Source organism: Schistocerca piceifrons, chromosome 11 (genome assembly GCF_021461385.2).
Source record: "Schistocerca piceifrons isolate TAMUIC-IGC-003096 chromosome 11, iqSchPice1.1, whole genome shotgun sequence".
Lineage (NCBI taxonomy): Eukaryota > Metazoa > Arthropoda > Insecta > Orthoptera > Acrididae > Schistocerca > Schistocerca piceifrons.
Window position 1 is genome coordinate 121,433,546 of NC_060148.1, and position 26,025 is coordinate 121,459,570.

The following is a 26,025-nucleotide window of genomic DNA, read 5'->3' on the forward strand; positions in this document are numbered from 1 at the left end:
TTCCTTGACCTGTATTCTTGTATAACCACCATACATTTCTGTGTTGAAGAAGCCAACATTTCGTGCCTGAAGAATGCGTTGTAACTGCAACAAGTTTGTTTATGAACAATGAGATCAAGAGTGAGCCAGTACCCAACCTTCGCAAATGTGTGTTGAATGCTCCCCAATACTTGTCTAATTTCATTCCTGTGACACGTTTATCAATGTGAGCTTTTCCTTCCCTTAGCAAGGTCATAAAGCATATTTAAAAAATAATCTTTCTTCTTTAGATCTGCCAGGACTCAAACGGTGAGGTCATACATGGCTTCAGCTATGTATAGTCATTCACCAAAAGACATAAGACATACACAGAGTTTTTATACGAATGAAAATTTTATAAGTAATACAACAGGTACCATTGAAGCTGCCACAATATGTACAGGTTGTGGTCAACATATCGGGGCTGATCTAGAACCTACAAATTTCATCTCTGTTTTTCAAATCCCAAAAAAATTTTACGACAAACTCAAGAATAACTATGATTCACACAAAATATAAGAACAGCCAGTGTTCTTTTGAATTCTATTTATCAGAAGTTGTTGAAAGTACTAATATTTCTCAAATCACCTACACTATTAGAACTTACACTTCATCTAAATGTGAATTTCGTGACCATCACAAACAACCATTATACAATGTAGTTGATATCAACAAGGGCTACAGAGAACAGGATTATACCAGCTACTAGTCTCCAACCACTTCTACTTAAAACAGTCAGAACGTGAGAGGTGATATGAAAGTCAAGTGCAGGAGTACAAGAATACTCGACAATTACGAACAGCAACAAATTCCAGAAAACTGACAATATGTGACAATTCCACTGCAATGCATCTTTTACTCTACAGACTTAACAAAAGGCTTACTACTTGAATACATGCAATACATCAGAGATGTAAATACTTACAGTATTCTCAGTTATATTTAATTCAGGATCCTCCTTGATAAAATCATTGGGCCAAGATATTCCCAATGGATGTTCAACAGACTGAAAGAAGAAAACAATCTGTGAATCATAACTGGTTGCTATCTTCTGTGTGTATATGACAGCTCTCAATATTCCTTTCTCATTAGTATCATCCAACTTATCAATTGGGAAGAGAGTGTGTCAGAATGCATCCAAATCAGTTCTATTGCCCCTGATTTTGCTATCAGCCATTGTGCAGTATTTATTTGGCATACTTTCAATTTCTAAACCTGTTACATAATCCACTCTGGTTTCAGAGGCACTATGGCCTACTCTATCGGATGGTCGTACTCCCATATACAAATTTGATATACGTGTGTGGAAACATTTCAAAATTAAACTCAGATAATATAGAGATGCAAGTAATCTTCCAACAGTAAACCCATAAACAAGAGGAATTTTTGGTCATTAATCAAATGAATGTGGCATTCCACACATTATCATCAAAATTAACCAAATTTAATGTTATTTACACAGCTTCTCGCCATATCATCATGTATTTTCAGTGCCTGCTCTTTAGGGAACAATGCAAATTTATGTCATGTGTACTGGGGGAAAATCATAAGGAATTACACAGCAGGATTTCAGTAATGATGTAAATACTACAGTGAATAGTGACTGGGAACTCTAGAATATATACCCATCACATTTCATAGTTCCACATGTTACAGCACTGTGACACAGACATGTAACAAGATTAACAATTACTTCCAAGAGGAAGTCTTCCTTGCTCCGTTGACACCAAATATGTACTTAAGGCATTCATTACATAGAATCACAATAAAAAATTAATGCAAGGTTCATCATGCAAGGTTCATAAAGATAGGCTTGTTACAAGTGCTGTTAAAATGCTATTGGTAATACCCTATAAATAACATATCTAACTAGAGTTTCTTAACTACACTTCCTGCACAATAGAGTGCTTGTGTGAAAACTTACATTATGCTCAGATCCGGCAGCATGGTGTTTCAGTTCAGGATTTTGCTTTACCCAAACACTAGGTTCATCAGCCCTTAATGGGTACCGAGCGAGGTGGCGCAGTGGTTAGACACTGGACTCGCATTCGGGAGGACGACGGTTCAATCCCGCGTCCGGCCATCCTAATTTAGGTTTTCCGTGATTTCCCTAAATCGCTCCAGGCAAATGCCGGGATGGTTCCTTTCAAAGGGCACGGCCGACTTCCTTCCCCGTCCTTCCCTAATCCGATGAGACCAATGACCTCGCTGTCTGGTCTCCTTCCCCGAAACAACCAACCAACCTTAATGGGTCTTTAAGAAACTGAAAAACGAAGAGAGTGACGTATCAGGGCATCTGTGTCTTGTGCCTACATGACACTGTCATACAGAGGGAGAGGGGAAAAAGGGGGCTGGGAGGGTAGAGAGATGGGGGTGGGAAGAGGGGTGTGAGAGGGAGACGGGGTGGTCGGTTGGGGCGGGGGAGACGGGGTGGTCGGTTGGGGCGGGGGAGACGGGGTGGTCGGTTGGGGCGGGGGAGACGGGGTGGGTGGGGAGAGGGTGGGGGAGAGAGGGTGGGGGGAGAGAGGGTGGGGGGAGAGAGGGTGGGGGGAGAGGGGTGGGGGGAGAGAGGGTGGGGGGAGAGGGGTGGGGGGAGAGAAGGTGGGGGGGAGAGAAGGTGGGGGGAGAGAAGGTGGGGGGGAGAGAAGGTGGGGGGGAGAGAAGGTGGGGGGGAGAGGAGGTGGGGGGGGGAGAGGAGGTGGGGGGGAGAGGAGGTGGGGGGGAGAGGAGGTGGGGGGGAGAGGAGGTGGGGGGGAGAGGAGGTGGGGGGAGAGGAGGTGGGGGGAGAGGAGGTGGGGGGAGAGGAGGTGGGGGGGAGAGGAGGTGGGGGGGAGAGGAGGTGGGGGGGAGAGGAGGTGGGGGGGAGAGGAGGTGGGGGGGAGAGGAGGTGGGGGGGAGAGGAGGTGGGGGGGAGAGGAGGTGGGGGGGAGAGGAGGTGGGGGGAGAGGAGGTGGGGGGGGAGAGGAGGTGGGGGGGAGAGGAGGTGGGGGGGAGAGGAGGTGGGGGGGAGAGGAGGTGGGGGGGGAGAAGGTTAGAGGGGGGGAAGTTTCTTATCAATCTATTTTCACTAAGTGACATGCGCATAACATATCCAGTCAGCAAAATCTTACAAGACCATATCTTGGACATTGGGCAATGGCTAAAGCAAAATTATATTCGACGTTCACCATAATGCGATCATAATAATGATGCTATGACACATTGGAAAGTAACTTTTTATTCCAACACTGGACCATGTTACAACTGGCATGAGAGACCATTTTGCTGAAGAATATATTTATGATTTTAAATTCAACATCCTTTTTCCATCACAACTACTGGAACATGATGGTAATGATCTGGTGCATAAACTAAACCAGTGCTTAACTGAACTACTGTATTTTGAAGACGACTCACACTTTGTGATTAAAAAGAGACTAATGGGACAGACTCTTCAATACAAACTACGAGCATAAATGCCCTTAATGATTGTGATTTTGTTATGCAAGATTTGTCTCTCTGTCCTAGATCTGACTATCCTACTTTGCACACGCTGTACCAAATATTTGTCTGTTGCTACAGTAGAAAGAAGTTTTTCAACACTGCGGTGTACAAAGACATGGCTGAGGTCAACAATGAAGGAGGATCCGTCTTAATGGCTTAGCTCTGTTGGACACTCACCCTGACATTGCTTGTCCTGCTGACAATGTAATTAACCAATTTGTCAGAAAGAATATGTGCATAGAATTCATCATTTAAGGTACAGAACCACAATTCTAACTTTTTTACATCAAAAGATGGCATTGTCTTGTATATGTGTATAATCAGTTTAAATAAAACTTTCTTACACTTTCCATATGATTTGATTTTATTACAGTAGAAGTAAAGGTAGCTCAAGATATTTTTAGTGAGCCCTCCTTGAGGTTTTTCTGTATCCGCCACTGTCTCATATGAGATATGGTGTAAAGTTCTATTGGCCAGCTGTGAACTGTGGTTCTTGTGCAACAACAAAATCTGTTGGTTGGGCTCAGAGGACATCCTAGGCTCACTTTTTGGCTGTTGGCTGAAGAGGCAATGAACATTTCTTAGTGAGGCAAGAGAACATCTTTTAATTTGTAGAGTCAAGCTGTGGATGAATTACTATCACCTAATTTTGAGCAGAGTTTAAGACTCAGATCAGACCTTTTATTAGTTTTTGATCTCTGGAAAATGGTAGGGTCCCTATGTAGCAGCAATGAGTAAGTTTCAGAGATGTAGTCTCACATTTACTAAACTGTAATGCATAGATTTGTGCCGTCTATTACAGAGTTGTCTTTTGTTTGTTTTAAATGGCCAGCAACTGCTTGTCTCAGGGGCTCAAACTGCAGTGACACCAGCAGAACACAGTAGGGGATGCATAATTACCTACTGAAAGGTAAGCATATTTTATTCAAACCAGTAGAAAATACAAGGTATCAGTAGTCAATCACTTAATGCTCCCAGTATGCATTGTTGCCCCTTTCAGATGCAGTGATGAAGCTACACAATGAGTGAGTGTTGACCATAATGGCACAGTGAGAGGAGGAATATCACACTGGCTGAATGTTTGTCCCCATTGTTGTGGGTTGATCCCAGCAAGCAAAATTATACCATATTGTGACAATTGTTTTTACCAAGAAATGATCACAAATAGGGAATGCCGATATTACACATTCATGTCCACAACGCTGGCTATGATAAGAATGGACACCACATATATAATTAAGGTGATGTCAGCCAATGATCCTTTCAGTGTAGATGCACACCCCTTTCAGTGTAGATGCACACCACAGTAACTCTTACAGGAACCAGTGAGACACCATGTGTAAGGAAGATCATGAGCATGAGCACTGCGTCAGTGGTGTGTAAGTTCAGAATTTGGGTCTGACAGGAAGCATGCTAGAGTAGTCCATGCAGATGTGATGACCACTATGTCCAGATGGCATAGTCGTCACTGCCAATGCCCAGTCCGCATGAGACTTGGGTTCAATTCCTGGTCCAGCACAAATTTTCAACCCTCCCCATTGATGTAAATTAATGCCCACAGACAACTAATGTCTCTACTTCCTTTTTCCCTGAGTCATTGTGGCTGCAGGATCAAAATACTGTCTGTCCCCTTGGACATGTCCAAAAGAACAGACAACACATGCATATTTAACATGTTGAGATTAGATATGAACAAAAATTTATTTTGCAGTGATAGTGACTCCTTCCATTTACATTTAACCAAAAATATGTAATTTTACGTCGGGCTAACTTTCATGATCTTGTTTAGTCAACAATCTCTGCTTCTTGAATGCAGCATTACTGAGCAGCCAAATTCTGCCTGAAATAACACCCATAGCACTCAAAATCAATTAGCATGTATGCATTAGGTTACCATTACTTGAAACAAAGGTGAAGCCCGTACATTATTTGACTGCTAACAATACCGTAATTTAATCAGGGTTGTTTCAGAATCAAGTTACATATGAAGGGCTTATTTCAATTGTGGTACAAGTCCATTTTTGTTCATCTTGAGATACAGAGTCCTAAAGTTAAATGAGTGCTGAAAAATCTGCAGTTGAGGTACCACAAATATTCAAGCATATGGCTTCTTGCTAGACATGAATCTTTCTTTCTCTTTGTTTGGATCATTAATTTTAGAAGCATTATAGGCAGAAAAGTGAAGGTAATGGACTTGTACCCTCTCTCCCTCCCTCCCTCTCTCCCTCACCCCATCTCATTTTATGATTACATTCCGTCCATGCTTTTGTAGTCAAGAGGTGCAATCCCATATTTTAGTAACTTTAAAGTGTAATCGTGGTCTGTTGCACAGCTCTTAATTCTTTTAATTAAAATCTACACAGTGAAATAATGCATTAGCCTCCACTGGTGAAACATCAGAACAATAGCAAGCTAAATATATTGCTTTCTCTGTGTGTTTTACTGTTAATTCTTGAATAGTAGTACTGGAATGGATATACTGTGTGCACACTGTGTGCAGATGGAGGAGCTGGCCTCAGTTCATGAACAGCTGAAGATGCTTTTTGCCACGTTCAGCAGCATTCAGGCTGCTGCCTATTGTAGTAGTGGGGGCCGAGAATCTGGCTCATCACATGGGATGCCTAAGGTGCTACCTATTTTCCCCACTGGCTCTCCTGTCAAAACACCTTGTGGTGTACCCAATGTGGCTGAGTTGTCCTCACCAAATGGTGAGGAATGGGTCGTAACAGTTAGTGCTGTTTGAGGCAGAGAGTAAATGTGGAGGCTGCCTCACCCATTGGCCCTGCGAGTGGACTGGCAGGTGTTCATTCATCAGAGTCCAGACAGGCCCAAGTGGAGAGAAGTTTTCTAGTTAATCAGGATCTCCAACATCAAATGCGTTATGGAGCTCCCTGGGGAAATAGCATCCAGGACTGGAAATGAATCCTATGTGTACTGAATATGTCTGCCATGGAGCCTCATCTGAGACGTGGAAAATGTCCTGCCTGTGGCTACGAAACACACAGGGTGTGGCTGTCTACAAGTTGTGGCTGATGTTCATGCCAATGACACCCATTGTTTGGGTTCTGAGGCCATCTTCAGTTTATATTGAGAGGTAGCACAAATGGTGAAGAGCCCTTGTGTCACACGAGTGCATGTAGCACACACAGTTTGTATCAGAATTCCCAGAATTGATTCAAGTCCTTTGGTTTGGCGTGAGTGGAGGGACTCAACCAAAGGTATCATTGCTTCTCTGATTGCCCAAACTGCAGACTGCTGGAAATGCGTTATGAGGTGGAGAATTGTAGGAATACTTGATGGATCAGTGGTGCACTACACAAAGCAAGCGTTTTTTAGGCTAGGCAGTTGTTTGAGATCCTCTGATGAATGCACGCTAGTCAGACTGCATACAAAGTGAAGACCATACTACCATCAACATGTTAACAGTAAATTCTTGATGTAGTTGTAGTTCCTGAATGTAATGCCCCCCAAGAAAGTTGTCATGATCAAAATACTCTTGGACCAAAGCTGGCTGAAACCTTGAGCAGAAACCCTTGAAATATTTAGCAAGCCATGGAATGTACACTGAAGACAGATGACACACCTCTGGGATGGTAGCGTCAGAAGAGTGGAAGGGAGACGAAGGGCAAGAATGATTATGGATGAAATTTGTGCAATAAATGAAAGCGCATGCTATTGGTGGTAACCCCCAAACAGTAGTGAAAGTAGGATTCTCAGACTCAATAATATTCTTATATTGCCAACATATAACTATACTTAAAATACTTTTTGCCACAAATAAGTAGGCAGTTATGCAAAAATTCATTTTCATTCCATATGTTTTGTGGGTTAGCTATGAATGTTGGACACCATCACAAGAGAAGGTACTTGTATAGTTTACAATGTATCTAATGTATCTTACTGTTTTCATGTAATTTAAAGCATAAAGTAATGACTAACTGCATAGCAGAAGTGCTGAGTCATTGAAAGGCACATCAACTTTGCTATCTTTCCCACAGATACTGCTTCAGACTATGGTCTCATTTTACAGGCTGACTACATTGTGGCTGCACTGTGGAGAAGCAGACTAAACAGTTTCACATGACCAGTAATTATGGGATCGATTTCCATTCTTCCAAATGAATTGATTTTTTTCAAGAGCCATCATACAGGATCACAAAATCATCCAAGAAGATTTTCGCACCAACTAGGATGTCTGTAGTTTTGCACGTATTTCCTGTGACTTTTCTTACAAACTGGAATGACCTTTGCCTGTTTCTATACATGTCCAAACCACTGTCCCATAAATGAACAATTCGGATGGCAGAGAGGTGTCAGTTCAGCACCGTTTTTTGTGTAACTGAATCTGCTAACTACACTTTATGGTCATGTGACCTCTGGTGTGTTCATCATCTACTTTTGGAGTGCATTCCATATGGAATTATATGGATTATAACTCTGGACTTTACTGCTAAATGCTTCTGCCTTTTTCTAGAACTTGGTGGCTCAATGGGTAATTGTGGCACTACATATCCAAAGGTCCTTGATCAGTGAACGGCAGGTACTTTGTAACTAGTTGGGTAAATCAGTTCAGAGGTGGAAAGAGGGTAACAGCAAATGGTAGTCAGCAGGACTGTGTGTAATGAACTCCAGTGTTCAAAACCTCCAGGCTGATGACAGCTTCACCTCTAGTTTAATTTTATGTTTACCTTTCTTTCATGTATTCTCTTCTTGACACAAGCAGATGACCGATCGTTGGCTCTGTCAGATACGCCAGTTAACAACTTATTAGCCTTACAAACGGGCTTTCCAAACTTATAAAGCTTGAGAATGCATTTCACATGGAATCTGCAGCTTGCTTATCTTCTTTCTGGCTGCTGTGCATGTACGTTTGCATTAAAACTGTGCAAGCCACTAAACGGTGCATCGTGGATGGCATCTATTACCACGACGACAACAACAACAACAACAACAACAACAACAACAACAACAACAACAACAACTACTACTACTACTACTATTACTACTAGGCAATTCTATGGTGTTCTATATGTAGTGTCCCTTACAAATGAACCACAGTTTTCCCAATACAAAAAAAGTTGATCATTCCCCATCCTACTACCATCCTTACGTGCTTGTTCCACTTCATATCACTTTGCAATGTTATGGTTCAAATGGCTCTGAGCACTATGAGACTTAGCTTCTGAGGTCATCAGTCCCCTAGAACTTAGAACTACTTAAACCTAACTAACCTAAGGACATCACACACATCCATGCCCAAGGCAGGATCAGAACCTGCGACTGTAGCGGACGCACGGTTCCAGACTGTAGCACCTAGAACCGCTCGGCCAACCCGGCCGGCCCCTGCAATGTTATACCTAAACATTTTATTGACCAGACTGTCAATCTGTAGAGTACTGATGTTGTATTCTAACATTATGGGACAGTTTTTCCTACTCATCTGCATTTACTTGAATATTTCTACACCTGCCATTCATCACACCAAATAAAAAGTTTGTCCAAGTCATTTTGTATCCTCGTAGTCACTCAGTGATGACCCTTCCCCACACACAATGCCACTAGCAAACAGACACAGAATGCTGCTCATCAGATCATTTCATATATAGATATGGCACCATTCTCTGTGGCACTATTGATGATACTCTTGGCTCTGAGAAAACAGTCGCTGTTGAGATCAAAGTACTGGCCTCTGTTACTTGAGAGGTCTTTGCGCCATTCATATATCGGGGAACCTATTCCATATGCTCATACCTCTATTTAACGTATGCAGTGGTGCACTGTTCAAATGCTTCCCGGAAATATAGGGATGTGGAATCTAGCCTGTTTCCCATCATCCATGGTTCACAGTACGTAATTTTACAGAGGACCAAGATGAGTATTGCACAAAATCAATGCTGATTTGTGGATAGAAACTTTTCTGTCTCAAAGAAATTAATTATATTTGAACTGAGGATATGTTCAGGAACTCTGGAGCAAATAAGCATTATGATATTGTTCTGTAATTTTGCAGGTACGTTCTTTCACCATTCATATATACAGAAGCCACCTGAACTTTTTCCCAGCTGCCTGGGTCTTTGCACTAGGCGAGAGATTTGCAATAAATGCAAGCTAAGTACGAGGCCAATGCTGTAGAGTACTCTCTGGACAAATGATTTGTGATTCTGTTTGGACATGGCAACTACTATGTTTTCAACTCTTCCAGTTGTTTCTCTACTCCAGGGATCCTATTACTATGTTCCCAATACAGGAGTCTGTGTGACAGTGAAAGAACAATATGTTTGTATGATCCTCCTGCAAAAACTTGAAAACTCAATACAGAGAGGGGTTAGTGATCATCATCTGCTTTCCTCCAAGGCCACACCAGACTGGTCAGTGACTGCCTGGATAGAAGTCTTTGACCAGAAATGTCTCATGTTCTCTGTAAAATCTGTTGCTCATGTATGATGGTGGTAGTTGTATGCTTCACGCATAGATCTTTTTACAGACAGAAGAATTTCCATTAGCACTTGCCTGTCACCACTGTGCATACTATTTTGAACTGAGTGAACAACAGTCTGCTTCCTCAGTGTTTTCCGAATTCTGACATGAAACCACAGTGGGTCTTTTCTGTCTGTAATCCAGTTACTCACCACATACTTATTCAGTGTGTGATTTACAGTCCATTTAGTGTTTGTCCATCTTCCTCTATGTAAATCATATTGGAAGTAAATGACATTCTCATTGTTTGAATGGGATGCTAACAACTACTTACCTGCTCTTTCTAGCAAATCTATTCACCTAGCCTTCTTAAAGGATTCATTAACTTCATTTACCATCCAGACTGAGATTTTCACTCTGCAGCGGAGTGTGTGCTAATTTAAAACTTCATGTTAGATTAAAACTGTGTGCTGGACCGAGACTCAAACTCAGGACCTTTGCCTTTCGTGGGCAAGTGCTCTACCATCTGAGCTACCCAAACGTCACTCACGCCCCCTCCTCACAGCTTTACTTCTGCCAATACTTCGTCTCCTACCTTCCAAACTTTACAGAAGCTCTCCTGCGAACCTTGCAGTAGTAAAGCTATGAGGACGGGGTGTGAGTCATGCTTGGGTAGCTCAGATGGTAGAGCACTTGCCCGTGAAAGGCAAAGGTCCTGAGTTCGAGTCTCAGTCCAGCACACAGTTTTAATCTGCCAAGAAGTTTCATTTACCATTGTTGCTGTGCTGGCATCATGATCACTAGCCCCTCTCTCTACTAATACCATCTGTAAGGACAAGCCTGTTTATAGTTGCAGTGTTTCAACTATTTCAATTTTGTATGGGCTGTTAAACTAGCACCTTACGACAGTTTTCAGGAAACTGTTCAAAAGTACTTCACACGACTGCCTGTCCATACCACTTGCAATGTACGCACAGACATCTTAGTCTCTACTCAGTAGGTTAGGATCACCTACTTTTTCTGCATCACTTTGAGTAGATTTCTCTTGAATGATTCTGTAACTGTCACAGCAGTATCACATTGTGAATAAAAACATCCAATGCTGGAGTTCACATACACGGAACCATTAAGGGAACTACTCATTAAAACAGGAAATCATAGCCTGAGTCTTGGAACTTGGTACCAATTTTCATATGACTTCATCAATGCTATCTCATTTAATTTTTATTTGTGCTTATAACGTAAAGAAGCAATTCTACAAACACAAGCTAAACTACTTCACCAGCTCAAAGATAATATTTAAATCCATATGGGTAAAGTGTAACAAAATATTCTATTTTACCTGTTTCCTCGTTTCCAACCTGGAGCATACTGTAATACTGTAACACTGTCAACTTTACCCTAAAGTAAAAACAGGACTGCTAAAGTGGATACACACACAATTGATTACCATCTCATTATTTTCACCACAGCTCAGCAAGATTACTTCCATGTAGTCACATAAATTCTAAAATTACCTTTTTATTCACGCCCTTCTCCAACTCTTCTTTTACATTCATGCTGCATGGGTAAACTTGGGCCTGTGGCAAAAATAACAAACTGTAATAAGTACTTTTAACAGTCACAGTCCTCCCATATTATATAAAATGTATCACACAGATAAACCCCAACCGTCACACTACTTTATAACTAAATAGTAGTTATTGTTAAGTGTTCTCTTTTGAGTTCAAAATTCTCAGTGATGAGTTCACTATGGTATAGTTCACTGGGAGGCAGCAAAAAATTGTAAGACTGATTAATAACAACGCCTTTGAAAATTCATTATGATCTTTCATTTCAGCCTTCTCCCTATGCTATTGTTTTCAATCATATTTTCTAGCTTGATTATCTACATATACATATAATGGTAGTGTAATCAAGTAAAATAACACAGCTACTACCTGAAACAATGACTTCAATGTTGTTCATAAAATCGATGATGTTCATATCAAATTACAATACAGTTTACACCAACTGTGTGAGGGAGCAGAAACTGGACTGTCAAGTACCACATCACTCATACTACTTTTATGATCAGAATCATAAAATGTATGATCAGAATCATAAAATGTCTAGAATAGTTACATCAAAACCTTGTTGCACTGAATGCTACCTTGGCACATTACTTAATACTATTCTAACTTCATGAATTCCTTTTGTTGGGACAAGCATGTTTCTAACAGTACAAAAAGAGAGAGTAAGCTACAGGCTACACCAGTCCTATTCTGTGGATCTGAACTATGGGTTTAGTTGCTTGATCTCAAAAGAAGACAAAGTTATGGAAAGATTATTTATGGAACAGCACCAGCATATCAAGACTGAAAAACCCATAATGTCAAAGGAAGTGCTGGAATGAGAACAAATGAAACAGTAATAGCATAGGAAGAAAATCATTAAACTGATATTGGGATCTGTTGAGGATGTTAGATAATTAGCAGCCAAAGAATAATTTTTTATTGGAAATCATCTTACTGATAGAAACTTAACTTTCAGAAAAAGCATATCGACAAAATAATGAAGCAAAATGGTGTACGCAAAGAAGATGCCTTGAAGAGAGATGCTGGGCAGAAGATAGAAAGAATACAGCAACATGTTATTAATTGACCTTCGTATTAATTAACTGCCTACAATAACACTAATATACTAGTACAAATAATGATGATTATGATTTCATTATTATTACTATCTGAGGCATGGCGGGCTACCTCTTTGAATTCCCATCCTGCAGCTGGTGATGTCACTTCTTTGGCTTGGAGCTCGTGGTGCCATGGGGCACGATAGAGCCACACAGGGTACGTCGACAGTATTTGCCAGTCAGCCAAAATTGACAGAATGGAGTGACTAATAGCCCTTCAAAAGTTCTGTCAAGTTAATAATTGCAGGCACAGGTGTTAACAAAAGACACTACATTGGTGTGGTCTTGGCTATCTGTATTTGCTATTTGTTGTTCTCTGTGGAAGTCACATTATGCAACAAGCTTTCTCATCTGAAAAACTGCCCGATTTCAGCTGTGTTGCATGACTTAATACCTTGTGACATTGCCTTGGAAGGGGTTAGGGTAATGTCTAGCAACTAGACAAGCTTGTTATTGCTATTCAATTCCCCATGTTCAGCAGTGGATTCGATGATTTGGTAATCCTGAATACTGTTTTAAGTGTGACCATGTTTAGCCTTAGACCGAATTTTTGATGAGAATCATCTGACGAATTGATCTACCCCACTATTGTGGCCGTGCAGTTGCATTAAGTGAGAATGACAGTGGAATTTAGATGCTCCTTAGCCTGCTCCAGTTTTCTACTGTTGTGGCACACTTTGATTGTTTTGGACTTGGACTCAGGGCATGCTTATCAAGCTGTGGCTCTTAACATTGCCTCTGTACATCAGCCTCTTGGAATTCACCACTGCCAGCTACCGATGGGCTGCCTTCACTCAAGTTACGTAAATCACTATTCGAAATTTGTACTAAAATTTTGTACATTTTGATTTTTGGGGGTTTGTTGGGTCGAGTGCCTTTGTTGTACATACTGTTGAGCACTGTTAGAATGGTCACATGCTGATCATCTCTATGTGAATCACACGTCACATTCAGATGTCATCCAGACTTGTGAAAATATAGGCTGTTGGTAAGTAACAGGCACATTTGATGCTCACAGACTGGAACAAGCAAAATGTGTAAAACCATCAAGTGTTACTGAGCACTGAATGTTTTTTGTGTTCGTTCACTGGCCATTTGTGAGGCGTAGAGTGAAAGAAATTTATACCACCTCAGGGCGAGTTGCTGATTACCAGATTTAATTGTTCAACTGTTTGTTATTTTAAAGTTGTCATGGAGTGACCTTTTCTCAAGGGTGTTCTTGAGCTGCTATGCATGCACATTCACATACTGAATCACTTCGGGATTTTCTACAGTATGCCTTAGAATTTTCACTGTGTCTGAAGCCAGTTATATCGATCTGTGCACGCTCATTCTCTTGTTAATTACTTAACTGCTCACTGGTGCAAGATTTAAAGAGACTTGCTCTGTCTGCCTGCCTGAAGGTAGCTCTAGAACTCAGTGCACCTGTTTACTTTATTAAATTATCTAGATGCACTTGGAGGTGTATTTTAAGAATTTCCTTTTTCTAGGGGTCCCGAGGCAGCTATAAATTGCTCTGTCTTCCAGTATAGCTATTTCGTTTTAACCTTTGAGATGAGTTAGGCTTCTGTGTTGTCTTAAAGAGACATCTGTTTCCAGATAATTATTTGTTCATTTGTTGAAGCATTTTCTCAGTTGCGGTTTGTGAAGATGGAAATTTTGAATCTAAAATCTAAGAACTGGTGTCAGACACAGCTTTTGTCTTTAACTATTGCCTTATTTAAATTGTCACTAAACTAAGGTGTGTAATGTCTTAAATTTGAAAGTTCGGAGTGTTGTTTGTAATCCTGCTAATGTATCTGACTTTAGTTATTTTTCTTAAATAAAAACATTTTAATAAACAATGGAGACTCATGTGAACCCCAATCCATCCAGTCCTTCCACTTAATTTCCCCTTTTCCTGCTGGATGTTTGGTTGGTAACAGAGGATGGTTATTTTCCTTGAAGTAAAGGGGGAAGGTGTCATACTGTCATTCACCATGAGGTGTGTGTGTGCAGGTATCCACTGCTGAACATGGGGTCCCACAACTGTCCCAGTTTGTCCTCACTGAAAAATCAACAGTTTATCTATGAATTAAAAGTTTGTCAGCTTCCATGTAAGGGCAGTGTTGCCAAACTTGTGGACCACCCCTTGGTGATTAGTACCAACTGCACCATGGAGGTATATGTTGCACTAGCTGCCTGAGCTCTGGCCATGACAATCTTGTGTCAGAATGTAGTATGTTTAGAAAGTAGTCAGCCCCATCATAAGCAAATACTTAAAATTCAGGCACAATTGATCCATTGGGATAATCACTTGTGCGGTATTGCACAACGTAATCTCTATTCCGAGCAGATTACATTAACTCTGCAGTTACAGACACAGCTGCCTTGATTTAGACAAATTAGGAGCAATAGGTGGTGAACAAGATTCTCCCACCAACATATAACTGCTGGAAGTAGTAGGAATGCTACGGAGACCTTTAAGGACCTCAGGAGAATTCATTTGGGAAATTACCGTACCAAATAATGTTACTGCTGCAAGCTATAATAGAACTTTCAATGTAGAATTTAAAGACAGGTGACATCCATCATATGGATCATGGTCAAATTAATGTTTCATGCTGACACTTTGGCCATCACTGACAATGTTGTTGTTCAGATGCTGTACCCCCTGTGTTAAGCCATGTTTTCAATCGAATTTTACATGAAAGTGCAACATCAAGGGAGTTGTAAAAATCAATTATTGGCCTGAAATTGTCACCTCGTATTAAGAGGCTACTCAGGCATAAACATTTTTGGCTATTGCAGTTTCCTCATGAACCTTTTCCTAGGTTCATAGATGAATGCATATGACCATTCCATCCCTGGAATTGCATGTCACAGAGACACAAATACTCAATAATATATTACAGAAAATGCAGCCACCGGACTGTTCATGGATTACCTTCACTAATAAATGCACATCTTTTACTGAATTAGAGGCTTTGGTGTCCGCTATTGAAGTCCGAGTTTCGCAGACCACCAGTGATGGGGGTTTAAGTGTCATTATCAGGATGGGGATCGAAATTCCAAGCAATTTAAAAGGGGGCCACCCATAAGGAAAAAGTGTAGGATGTGTTTCCAGTGTAACAAAGAGGGGCATTTTGTATGGCGATGTCTGGTTACATGGAAGGAGAATCAAACAGCCGACATCACACAGAATAGAAGAGGCACGGTAGTGTTCTACTGCCTAAGGGCTGGATCTGTGCCAAGTCCGAGGTACGGGAACCCCTGCCTTGTCTTTGGGTACAACTTAACCAGGAACGAATGTGTGCCCCCCTCAACTCTGGTAGTTCAGTTTCTCATTTAGATTATCTGTGGCATTTGAAGTTCCGTCATACCTGTGAATTGCCTTGTTTGCATCTTTCCTCCCAATGTTGAGCTCTCACTGGGCACATGTTGCCTCTGGTTGGCAAAACTGAGTATTGGAAAATTTTCTTGGCCTGTGAAGTGGATAGTAACTAAAAATCTTTCAGTTAACTTAATTTTGCAGTGTGTTTTTATAAGTGGTAGTGGGTTTGTGCTAGTTTGTCAAGGCAGGGTTGTTTATTTTAAATTTAACCCAGATGAAACATTCACATTGTGCTCCTGTCAGGTTGCCACAGGAACTCATAGTGTGTTACCGCAATGTTTGCCATTTCAGCTCAGTCACCTTCATCCAGTAGAGGTGATGCTGGTATTGGAAGTTTTTGATCGGTTACCGCAGATGTTAACTAACAGATTGGACATCACCGATAAAATCCAGTACAATATTTGCCTTACAAATGACATTCAAGAGAGGTTTTCTCCATCAAAGATGAAATGTATATGTGCTTTGATTAATACTGTGTTGTTCAATGGGGTCATCAGGCCCTCAACTTCAGCCTATGCTTCTACCATATTCTCAGTACCTATGGGCAGCAGTGGGGGGTTTCATCCTGTTGTGGGTTATTGTGCAGTTAATGAGAACGTAGTTTTGGAATCTGTGCCACTTCCCAATCTGCATAATTCTTTTATGGTTCAGTCAGGCTCAGTATTTTGCTGTCCTGGATCTCAATCTCTCATATTATCAGATCATGTTAACAGAGGATTCCAAGTATATTACTGCCTGCTGTACAGATTGGAGCCTCCACAATTTTAACAGGGTGCCCTATGGTTTGTCAACAGGAGTTACCATTATGTCTTGCCTTCTAGATTGTGTTATGGGTGATTTCACATTCAAGTGTGTGTCTAATTACCTAGATGGCATGGTTGTTTACAGTTCTAGTCTGTCTGAACACCTGCAACATCTTGAGGCAGTTCTGGTTTACCAGAGGGAGGTGGGACTTAGTGTGAAACCATCTAAAATGACACTGGCACATAGGTTTCATCCTTGGGACATTTTAGTTTCACTGATTCGATTGAAATTGACCAGGAGCATACTAGTGATTTGCGAAAATTTCTAGCTCCTAGAAATAAGAAAGGTGTGGCACGGTACATAGGCATGACAAATTTGTTTTCGAAAGACTGTGCCGAATTTTATTAAATTAGTGGGGTGCCTTAACGATTTAAGAAATTTCATATGGGATGAAAGTCATCCAGAATCTTCTGAAGCCATTAAGGTGGTGCTTAGTAACCCACTAGTATTAGACAAACCCAATTTTGAGGTCATGTTCTTCTACATCTACATCTACATTTATACTCCGCAAGCCACCCAACGGTGTGTGGCGGAGGGCACTTTACGTGCCACTGTCATTACCTCCCTTTCCTGTTCCAGTCGTGTATGGTTCGCGGGAAGAACGACTGTCTGAAAGCCTCTGTGCGCGCTCTAATCTCTCTAATTTTACATTCGTGATCTCCTCGGGAGGTATAAGTAGGGGGAAGCAATATATTCGATACCTCATCCAGAAACGCACCCTCTCGAAACCTGGCGAGCAAGCTACACCGCGATGCAGAGTGCCTCTCTTGCAGAGTCCGCCACTTGAGTTTGTTAAACATCTCCGTAACGCTATCACGGTTACCAAATAACCCTGTGACGAAACGCGCCGCTCTTCTTTGAATCTTCTCTATCTCCTCCATCAACCCGTCTTCTTGCAGACAGACACCTAATTCTTCTGGAGTAGAAACTGGTAGCTGTCCTCCTGCAGGAACAGAATGGCAGGGGTGTTGCATGTTGATGCCCTATAGCAATGCACCGGAACACTTTCACCTGCGGAGATGAAATATTCTATGTATGAATGGGAAGCCTTGGCGGTTATGTTTGCCCTTAAGAAATTCAGATTTTATTTTGAACACAAGAAATTTTGTTTAGAGACTGACAATCAAGCTCTTAGTTAGGTTTTGGCTCACTATTTCCATAACACCCTCTTAGGCATTTATAAAACTGTTGTTAAGATCAGACAACACATCACCTGGTCCTCCCTGTATAAGCAAGACTGGAGGTTGGTGGGGTCAAGATCACTCAACATGTCACCTGGTCCTCCCTGAATAAAGCTGTCCAGAGTTTGGTGGAGGAGTGTGAGAGCTGTAAGGGAGCTGAGCCCAACCTGAATTCGCTCAAGGGGCTTTTAGAGTCTACCCGTTAGGAATGCCTGATGGATTAACTTTGTATGGATTATGTAGGTCCACTTCCTCGTGTGTGTGTGTGTGTGTGTGTGTGTGTTTTAGGCACCTACTAGTTATCATGGATGACTTTTCTCGTTTTTTTTTTTTTTTTTTTTTTTTTTGACACATTCCGAGCAGAGAAATGACCATCCTGGTAGTTAGCCAGCATTTGTTATGAATTTTTTCTGTTTCCAGGCCACCGAGGATGCTTGATAGCTTCTGTTCCCCAGCTATTTGCGAGGTTCTGCTTTGACAATGAAATTAAACATGTGACCACAAATCCTTTTACCGGCATACTTTGCTGACCAGGTGAACTGCAAGTTGAAGGCTGTGCTTATCTTTCACAACAAGGCTCACACAATGTGGCTCAATTTTATATTGAACACTGCACAACCCAAGTCTGAAAGTATTTACATTGAGTGTATGCATGTATGGAAGTGAAATATGGACGATAAATAGTTTAGACGAGAGGAGAACAGAAGCTTTCGAAACGTGGTGCTACAGAAGAATGTTGAAGATTAGATGGGTAGATTATGTGACTAACGAGGAGATACTGAATAGAATTGGGGAGAAGAGGAATTTGTGGCACAACTTAACTACAGGGTCGTGTACGAAATGTGTTACCAATTGTTTGTTTTACAATTTATGACGCACATTAAATACTCTGCTGGGATCTCTACAGCAGTACCAGCAGAGCTTGGAAAAACAAATGAGTTACGAAATGACATGTAATTCACGATACTGCCACTAGGAGACTTGTAACCAGCAATGGCTGACAATGGAAGACTGATGACACAGCAACGATCGGCAATTGTGTTACTTTTTCATGAAACGAAAAGCCTTGTTGTGACTCAGAGGCGTTTTCGACAACAGTTTAACACACGATGGGTCCCTTGCAAGAAGACCATTCACGGATTGTATGATAAATTTGTACAGGAAGGAACAGTATTGGATCCAAAGCGACCTCGGCCTAAGCCTGTTTGTTCGCCGGAGAATATTGAAGCAGTACGAGTTGCTGTACAGAGAAGTCCCGGGAAATTGTGTAGAAAGGCAGCAGTGCAACCGGAAATATCCAATCGCTCCATTCAATGCATTTTTAAAAGTGACCTCCACTTGTACCCATACAAGATGGCCTGTGCACAGAAGCTCACTGAAGAACACAAGCAGCAGAGACTACTGTTTGCTCAGTGGGTGGAGGATAGGGAAGAAACTCTCAACAACGTTTGGTTTTCAGATGAGGTGCATTTTCATTTAGACGGTGTGGTTAACAAATAAAATGCACGCTTTTGGGCCACTGAAAACCCACAAGTGCTTCATGAACGACATTATGCTCCGAGGATTACAGCGTGGGCAGCAATTTCCTGTCACAGACTTACTGGACCCTTTTTCTTTCAAGAAACTGAACACTGAACATTATTTGAGCATGCTTTGCAATAGATTCATTCCACACCTTCTTGCTACTGCCTTGCCCTCCAACATGCAAGATGGAGCAAGGCCACATACTGCAAACACTGTGTTGGAGTTTTTACACGAGCATTTCAACATGCAGATCATTTCACTCAGGTTGCCAGGTCACTTCAATGACGGACAAAATTGGCCCCCCAATAGTCCAGACCTCAATCCATGTGACTCTTTTCGTTGGGGGTACCTAAAGGAAAAAAATTTCCTGAAATGTCCATGTGATTTAATGGGGCTCAGAAGACTTATTCTTTATAGCTTGCAGTGAAATTACGGAAGACATGTGCCGTAGGGTACTCACTAACTTCAGTGTTCGTTTGAAGGAAGTTAGGAAACGAAATGGTGGACATACTGAGCATGTACTGAGTTAGATCAAATCTCCATGGACAGCTCTTCATTGTAGTATATGTTCCTTTCAGATTGTATTGACAATAGAGTTTATATTCAAAATCAAAATGGTAACATATTTCGTGCGCCACCCTGTAGAAGAAGGGACTGGTTGGTAGGACAGGTTCTGAGCCATCAAGGGATCATTGATTTAGTATCGGAGGGAAGGGTGGAGGGTGAAAATCAGAGGGAGACCAAGACACGAATACACTAAACAGATTCAGGAAGATGTGGGTTGCAGTAGTTACTCAGGGATGAAGAAGCTTGCACAGGATAGAGTAGCATGGAGAGCTGCATCAATCCAGTCTTGCCACTGAAGGGCACAACAACAACAGAAGGGGTGGATGTGCTTTGCAACCAGTTTACAATACTTCTTTTGTGACACAGTACCTCACACGAGCTCCACTGGACCCATGGGTGGCCACGTGGCTGTTTCCCAGAGTATAATGGAGGCCCCGACAGTACAGGAGTCAAGAGGCTGTTCCCTTGTGGGTGACAGAAATGCACCCTCCCAAAGGCACGATGAAGGTATCAGGATCCATCAGACCATGCAGTGCTCGGCCATTGTGCCAACATCCAGTGCCAATAGTTACATACCTATTTCAGATGTTGTCGATGTCACGGCGTGGGTCATCAGCGGCACAGACTCATCATTAGGAGTGTTTGGAGCATTGTGCATTCAGACACAATTGTACTCTGCCCAGCATTAATGTCTGATGTTAGTTACACCACAGTTTGTTGCCTGTCTTGTTTTAGCAGTCTGCCCAGCCTATGATGTCTACCGTCTGTGATGAGGAGTACTTGCCCAACCCCATAATGTCTGGCCATGGTCTCACCTTTGTTTTGCCATGTGTTGAAGACAACTGCCGCAGTACTACTTCAACACCCAGCAAGCTGTGCAGCTTCCAAAATGCTCATACCAAGCCTTCAGGCCATCAAAATCTGCTCTTGGTCAAACTCAGAATGTGCGCATTTCCTATTTTACAACAAGACAAGATGCTCACTGATACTCCATGCAACGTGCGTGTGTCTGACTAGAAGACAAGGTGAGATGTTATTGCCTGGATGAGTTTATACTGATAGTAGATCAGTGATCATAATGTTTTGGCTGCTGTGTATATGGATTTAGTATTATGGCTTCCAAGTGGATGCTGGGCAATGCCAAGGGAACCATTCTGCAACATTTGAGGCAATTGTAAAATGCATCAATTTATTACAAGGGTGTGCCAGAAAATAATGCCTCCAAAATTTTGATTCTGTTCTTAATATCAGTTGTCATGCATATGACACTGTTGATGTTACCACTTTGCTGACACAGTATGCAGCACCCTCCTGATGAACAGTTCTGAACTGCAGGGTGTAACGTGTGTGTGTGTGTGTGTGTGTGTGTGTGTGTGTGTTATTTAACTGTGTCAGCACGTGAGAAAACCCTCAGACAACAGAGCACCAATTAAAATAGTTCATCCACATGTGGAGCACCCTCTCCTTCAGCATGACAATGCCAGACCATACACAACTGTTTTTTTTTTTTTTTTTTTTTTTTTTTGCACCTGCAACAGTCTGACGCCTTTGATTCATTATTATTGATCATCCTCCATACTGGCCCAGTTTGAGCCAATGAATTTTCAACTGTTTGCAAAACCTAAAGAACACCTTCAGGAACTCAACTTTGATAGTGATGAATTAGTGTGAGCGTAGGTGAGGCTGTGGGTCTGCCAACGAAATCAAGCATTCTACAGTGACGACACCAACAACCTGGTGTCTCACTGGGAGAAAGGTGTTCAGTGCCACGGTGACTGTGTTTGAAATAAATATACAAACATTAAGAATAAATACGTTAAATGTTAAGATTCTTTTAATTAAAATGCTTCAATAATTTCCGAATAAAAATTTTGTGTCATTACTTTCCCACATGTGCTCAAGCCCAAAATATATACCAATTAAAAATTAATGTTGAATTAATTTGGCAAAGAAGGTGGCTTTCATTTAATATAATGTCTACAGGCATCTCTTAAGGTCATAGGAAGTTCAGTCCCACTAACACAGCACACAATGTAAGAGAAGTCTTCTTGTACGTAAAAGTTACATTCTAGGCACCATTTGGATTTTTTGGTAAACATTAGGCTGTGCTACTGGTCAATTTGTTACCACATCCGTTACTTAGCTTTCACATATCAAGGCTTGGTCAGCTCACAGCCACACTGCCACCTTTGAACATAGGCTAGGCCTTGAGATGCACTATGAATCAGACTCCCACCACAACCAATATTTCAAGGGGGAAGTGGGTCTAGCACCACATTTTAACCTTGTAGCCTTTGAATAGTTCTCCAGTTTAGGTCCAAGGTCAATGACTCTTCAAATTGCTTTTCATTTACATGACGTGTGTTGTGCATACATATCATTCTGTATGCCAAACCATTATTACGTCAGCAGTGAAAGACAAAGACTGAACTATGTTGGGTCTAACCACTCTTTTACTGTATTTCATAAAATTTAGTGTATTTACTTTCCTACCGTGTCCTCAAAGTGATGGTTTAGGATTAGTGTTGTGATACTGCGTGTCAAATGAATTCAAGCTGATCACAAAGTTTGTATGAACTATAATGAAGCATTCATATATATTCAAATGCAAATACTGCAGTAATGCTATCACAGTACTGCTGCAGTTGCACCTAAGATGGATGTTGAAGCAGACTTGTTCAGCACAGACAGTACACAAGTAGTTTGTGAGATTGTGTCAGTACCCTCAATTCTGGTTGGCAGGATAAAAATACTAGTGGCACCAAGTGAAGTTATTTGCTGCTGATAGGTGAATACCCTACAAACGGTTGCACTGCATTAGATTTTAAGTGACATGTATATGTAAGATTATTTACACCAGCAACTTTAACATTGTGGCAGTTTCACAAACAATATGCATAACAATGTGCAGCAAATGCAGAAAGTGGTTATGAACAAACCTGTCAATATTTGATGTGTAACCCCATGGCTCCATCAAAACTTTGCTGCCAACATACAAATTCATTCTGCTGTGTAACAATTTATGCTTCCATGATGTGATATTTGTCTGAAATTTAACTTTACTGCTGACAGTTCCACTTACATATTGTTCACATATTCAAAGTAAACAAAATGTACTTCTCAGATTAGTGACCATGCAAGCGTCACTTCAAAATTATTTATAAACAATTTATTTTACATTATCAATAAATAAATTACAATTCTCATTTCATACCACAATACACTGCAATAATGGATTAACTGCAGCCATACCATTTATAAAATTTAATGGCACTGCTAAGATTCACTATAGTCATATTTATTCTTAAGTTGCACATTAAGGTTGTCATTTAAAAGAAGTGTATCAGAGCAGAATATACCCACTTTATAGCAACCACTTTATCAGTATAATTGGGTTGTGCATTAAAAAAGTTTTCCATGTTTACTAAACATTAAATTAAAACTCTTTCTCAGTTCTATGTGAGGTTTAATACGAGGCTTATTTCAATGTACTGTGCAAAATGCAATATTTAAGACAAAGTTCATCAGTTTAGTAAACAGAATTATTCATGTTTCCAACTGTATGACATCAATTGTATGTATTCACACATCATACTGGACACAGAAATTAATGAAACACTTAAGAAATACAAGTAAGCCACTTACCATGAAGCATAACTCAGTTTGTACTTCATCCGTTCCCTCTTTTTTTATCCACATAGTTGGCTCCTGGTCCATGGCTTCAGTTCTACAGTCTGAAAAGAAAAAGCAATCAGATAAGAAAAGTACACGAGGTATAGCTCAAAGGCAGTATTTTCACTCATCTATTGCGTGAAGTAAATGGGTGATTACACAGGAAGCAGATTCAAAGTGGCTGAGGAAAAGTGTGCTTAGTGATATAAACTCATTTACATTTCTCAGGTCATGAAGAGTGAACAATCGTAAAATAACTTCAGCGTTACAAACAATCAAAGCAGTCAATAAATTGCAGCAATATTACTTAATAACACCACATATTTCATTCTACACTTGGTTCATTGTGTTAATTTCTGTGTGATAGGGACATCATGAAAATCAGGATGTATGGATTGTTTATCAGTGAATATGCATTTCCAACATAGGCACTACCCCGAAACTTCCTTCATCTGTATTATTTCACGGATGTATGCTCAATTTACAGTAAGCATCATCGTTTTAGAATCTGTACCTGCTATTAAAGATAACCATATACCTGTACCGTAGACAGCACACTGCAATGCGGTAGTTCTCATTCTTGATTACCATCAAGATTAAACGTTGGTTAGTATGTTCTTACAAAACTGATTTACTGAAACGACTTCATACTAACTGTAACTATGATGAATGATCTATTGAGTTTCGATTATATGTAATGCTTTATGTTAGACAAATTACAGTTAATCTGTATCTTGTATTTCGCCAGTTCGTAAATAATGTTACAGTACTCTAATACAGAACTCCATTAAAACCCACACACTACAACAAACTGGTATTAACACGATTCGACGAATACTAGCGACACGAGTAATCAAAGCACAGTGAAAACTAACAAAATGCAACAGAATTACAGCATTTCCTTTCATGCGAACATACTCAAAGCACGAAATGATGTAGAAACTGTGGGCACTTGAAATAGTGCTTACATTAGCCCTACAATCTAGAGCCGCTATATGTCTACATCACATCACAGAAAATTATCATCACAATCATTATTACTGCTAAGTAAGTCAACATAACCGTACTAACATAGCGAATGTTTGGATTTCACTGTCCGCCTTTTATCGTTAGTCACGAAGTACATGGAGATCACTGCAATGACGAACTGCTCCTGACAACACGTTACACTCTCAGCCGTTTCTTTTACGCGGATACACGTAGCGATTTTACCGGACAGGCCAAAAACAAGCACTAACAACTCGGGTATTTAGTTATTATGAACATAACCTGAAAAACTACAACATTCACACACCATCACAAAGCACACTAGGTGATGAATCTCATCCTTATGTACCCATTAAAAATTAAAACATAAAAAAGACAGCAGCCTCAAACATCAGTCGCCACAAGATATTCGCGAACTATTACACTCATTCATCAAACTCAAGTGTTACTGTGATACAAATTAAGTACCATGTTAATTTACTTACGAAACACATTTCTTCACTTATTCCTGCTTGCTGTTTATAAACGCTTATAAATTACCTGAAGAATGTCACACACAAATTTACATAACACTATGAGGTTGCAGCTGACTACACAGTAGACGTCAGACGCTACTCCAGCAGATGCATTAGCGTGAATCCGACATGCGCAGGAGGGGGGTACTCCATGCTTCTTGTTGCTCGTTGGGACACCAGCTTACAGCAGAATTTTACGTCTTCTTCAGAGTGTTACGAGATATGTAATTAATTGTTTTTGCCGTATCTTCTATAGTTTTTACGTGCATTAGTTTCAGATAGACTTGATAAATTGAAGGTTTTAGTTTTTATTTGCGTCTGAATAGGAAAAGCGAAGTTTCTGTTAAGGACAGTTTCGCGTGTACGCAAACGTTGGTTTACATTCTTAAATTACATTGTTAAATGCGCGGCATTATCAATTAAGTCAGTGCACAGTAATCAGTATTTAAGTTTATTAGTGTCATTTAGACTCGATATATTCAAGATACCAGTTTTTATACATTTTATTATGTCATTTTTCGCCTGTACGTAAACGTTTGTTTACATTATAAATACGAAGGTTAATCAGTTTAAGTTAGTGTTGAATACTCAGTATTCACGTTTATTAGTGTCATTTAGCTTTGTTACATTGAAGGTAGCAGTTTTTACACGTTTTATTGGGAAAAGTCATACTGACAGTGAATTCTAAGCTCACTTGCATACGTTTGACCAGCGCAACCTGCGACCGTTAATAGTTCAGCAAACGTAAAATACGTGGTAAGTTCGTACGTACAGTTTAGGTAGCAGAAAGCCAATAGTCACCTCGCCGTC

The 26,025-nt window shown here is 40.7% G+C and overlaps 1 protein-coding gene across 3 annotated transcripts in view; it reads right to left on the minus strand.

The window, feature by feature from the left end:
- The window catches only part of LOC124720450, a 99,272-nt gene extending 73,954 nt beyond the window's left edge, over positions 1-25,318 (minus strand). For 2 of the 3 annotated variants that reach the window (XM_047245801.1, XM_047245800.1), the window contains exons 1-4: positions 25,186-25,318; positions 23,687-23,775; positions 11,436-11,498; positions 944-1,024 (exon numbers count right to left, since the gene is read on the minus strand). In XM_047245801.1, coding sequence (XP_047101757.1) covers positions 944-1,024; positions 11,436-11,498; positions 23,687-23,758 — 216 coding nt within the window. In that variant the 5' untranslated portion in view covers positions 23,759-23,775; positions 25,186-25,318. The remainder of the gene's footprint in view (positions 1-943; positions 1,025-11,435; positions 11,499-23,686; positions 23,776-25,185) is intronic. The other variant, XM_047245802.1, reaches the window with a different exon arrangement.
- Between the last annotated feature and the right edge of the window lie 707 nt (positions 25,319-26,025).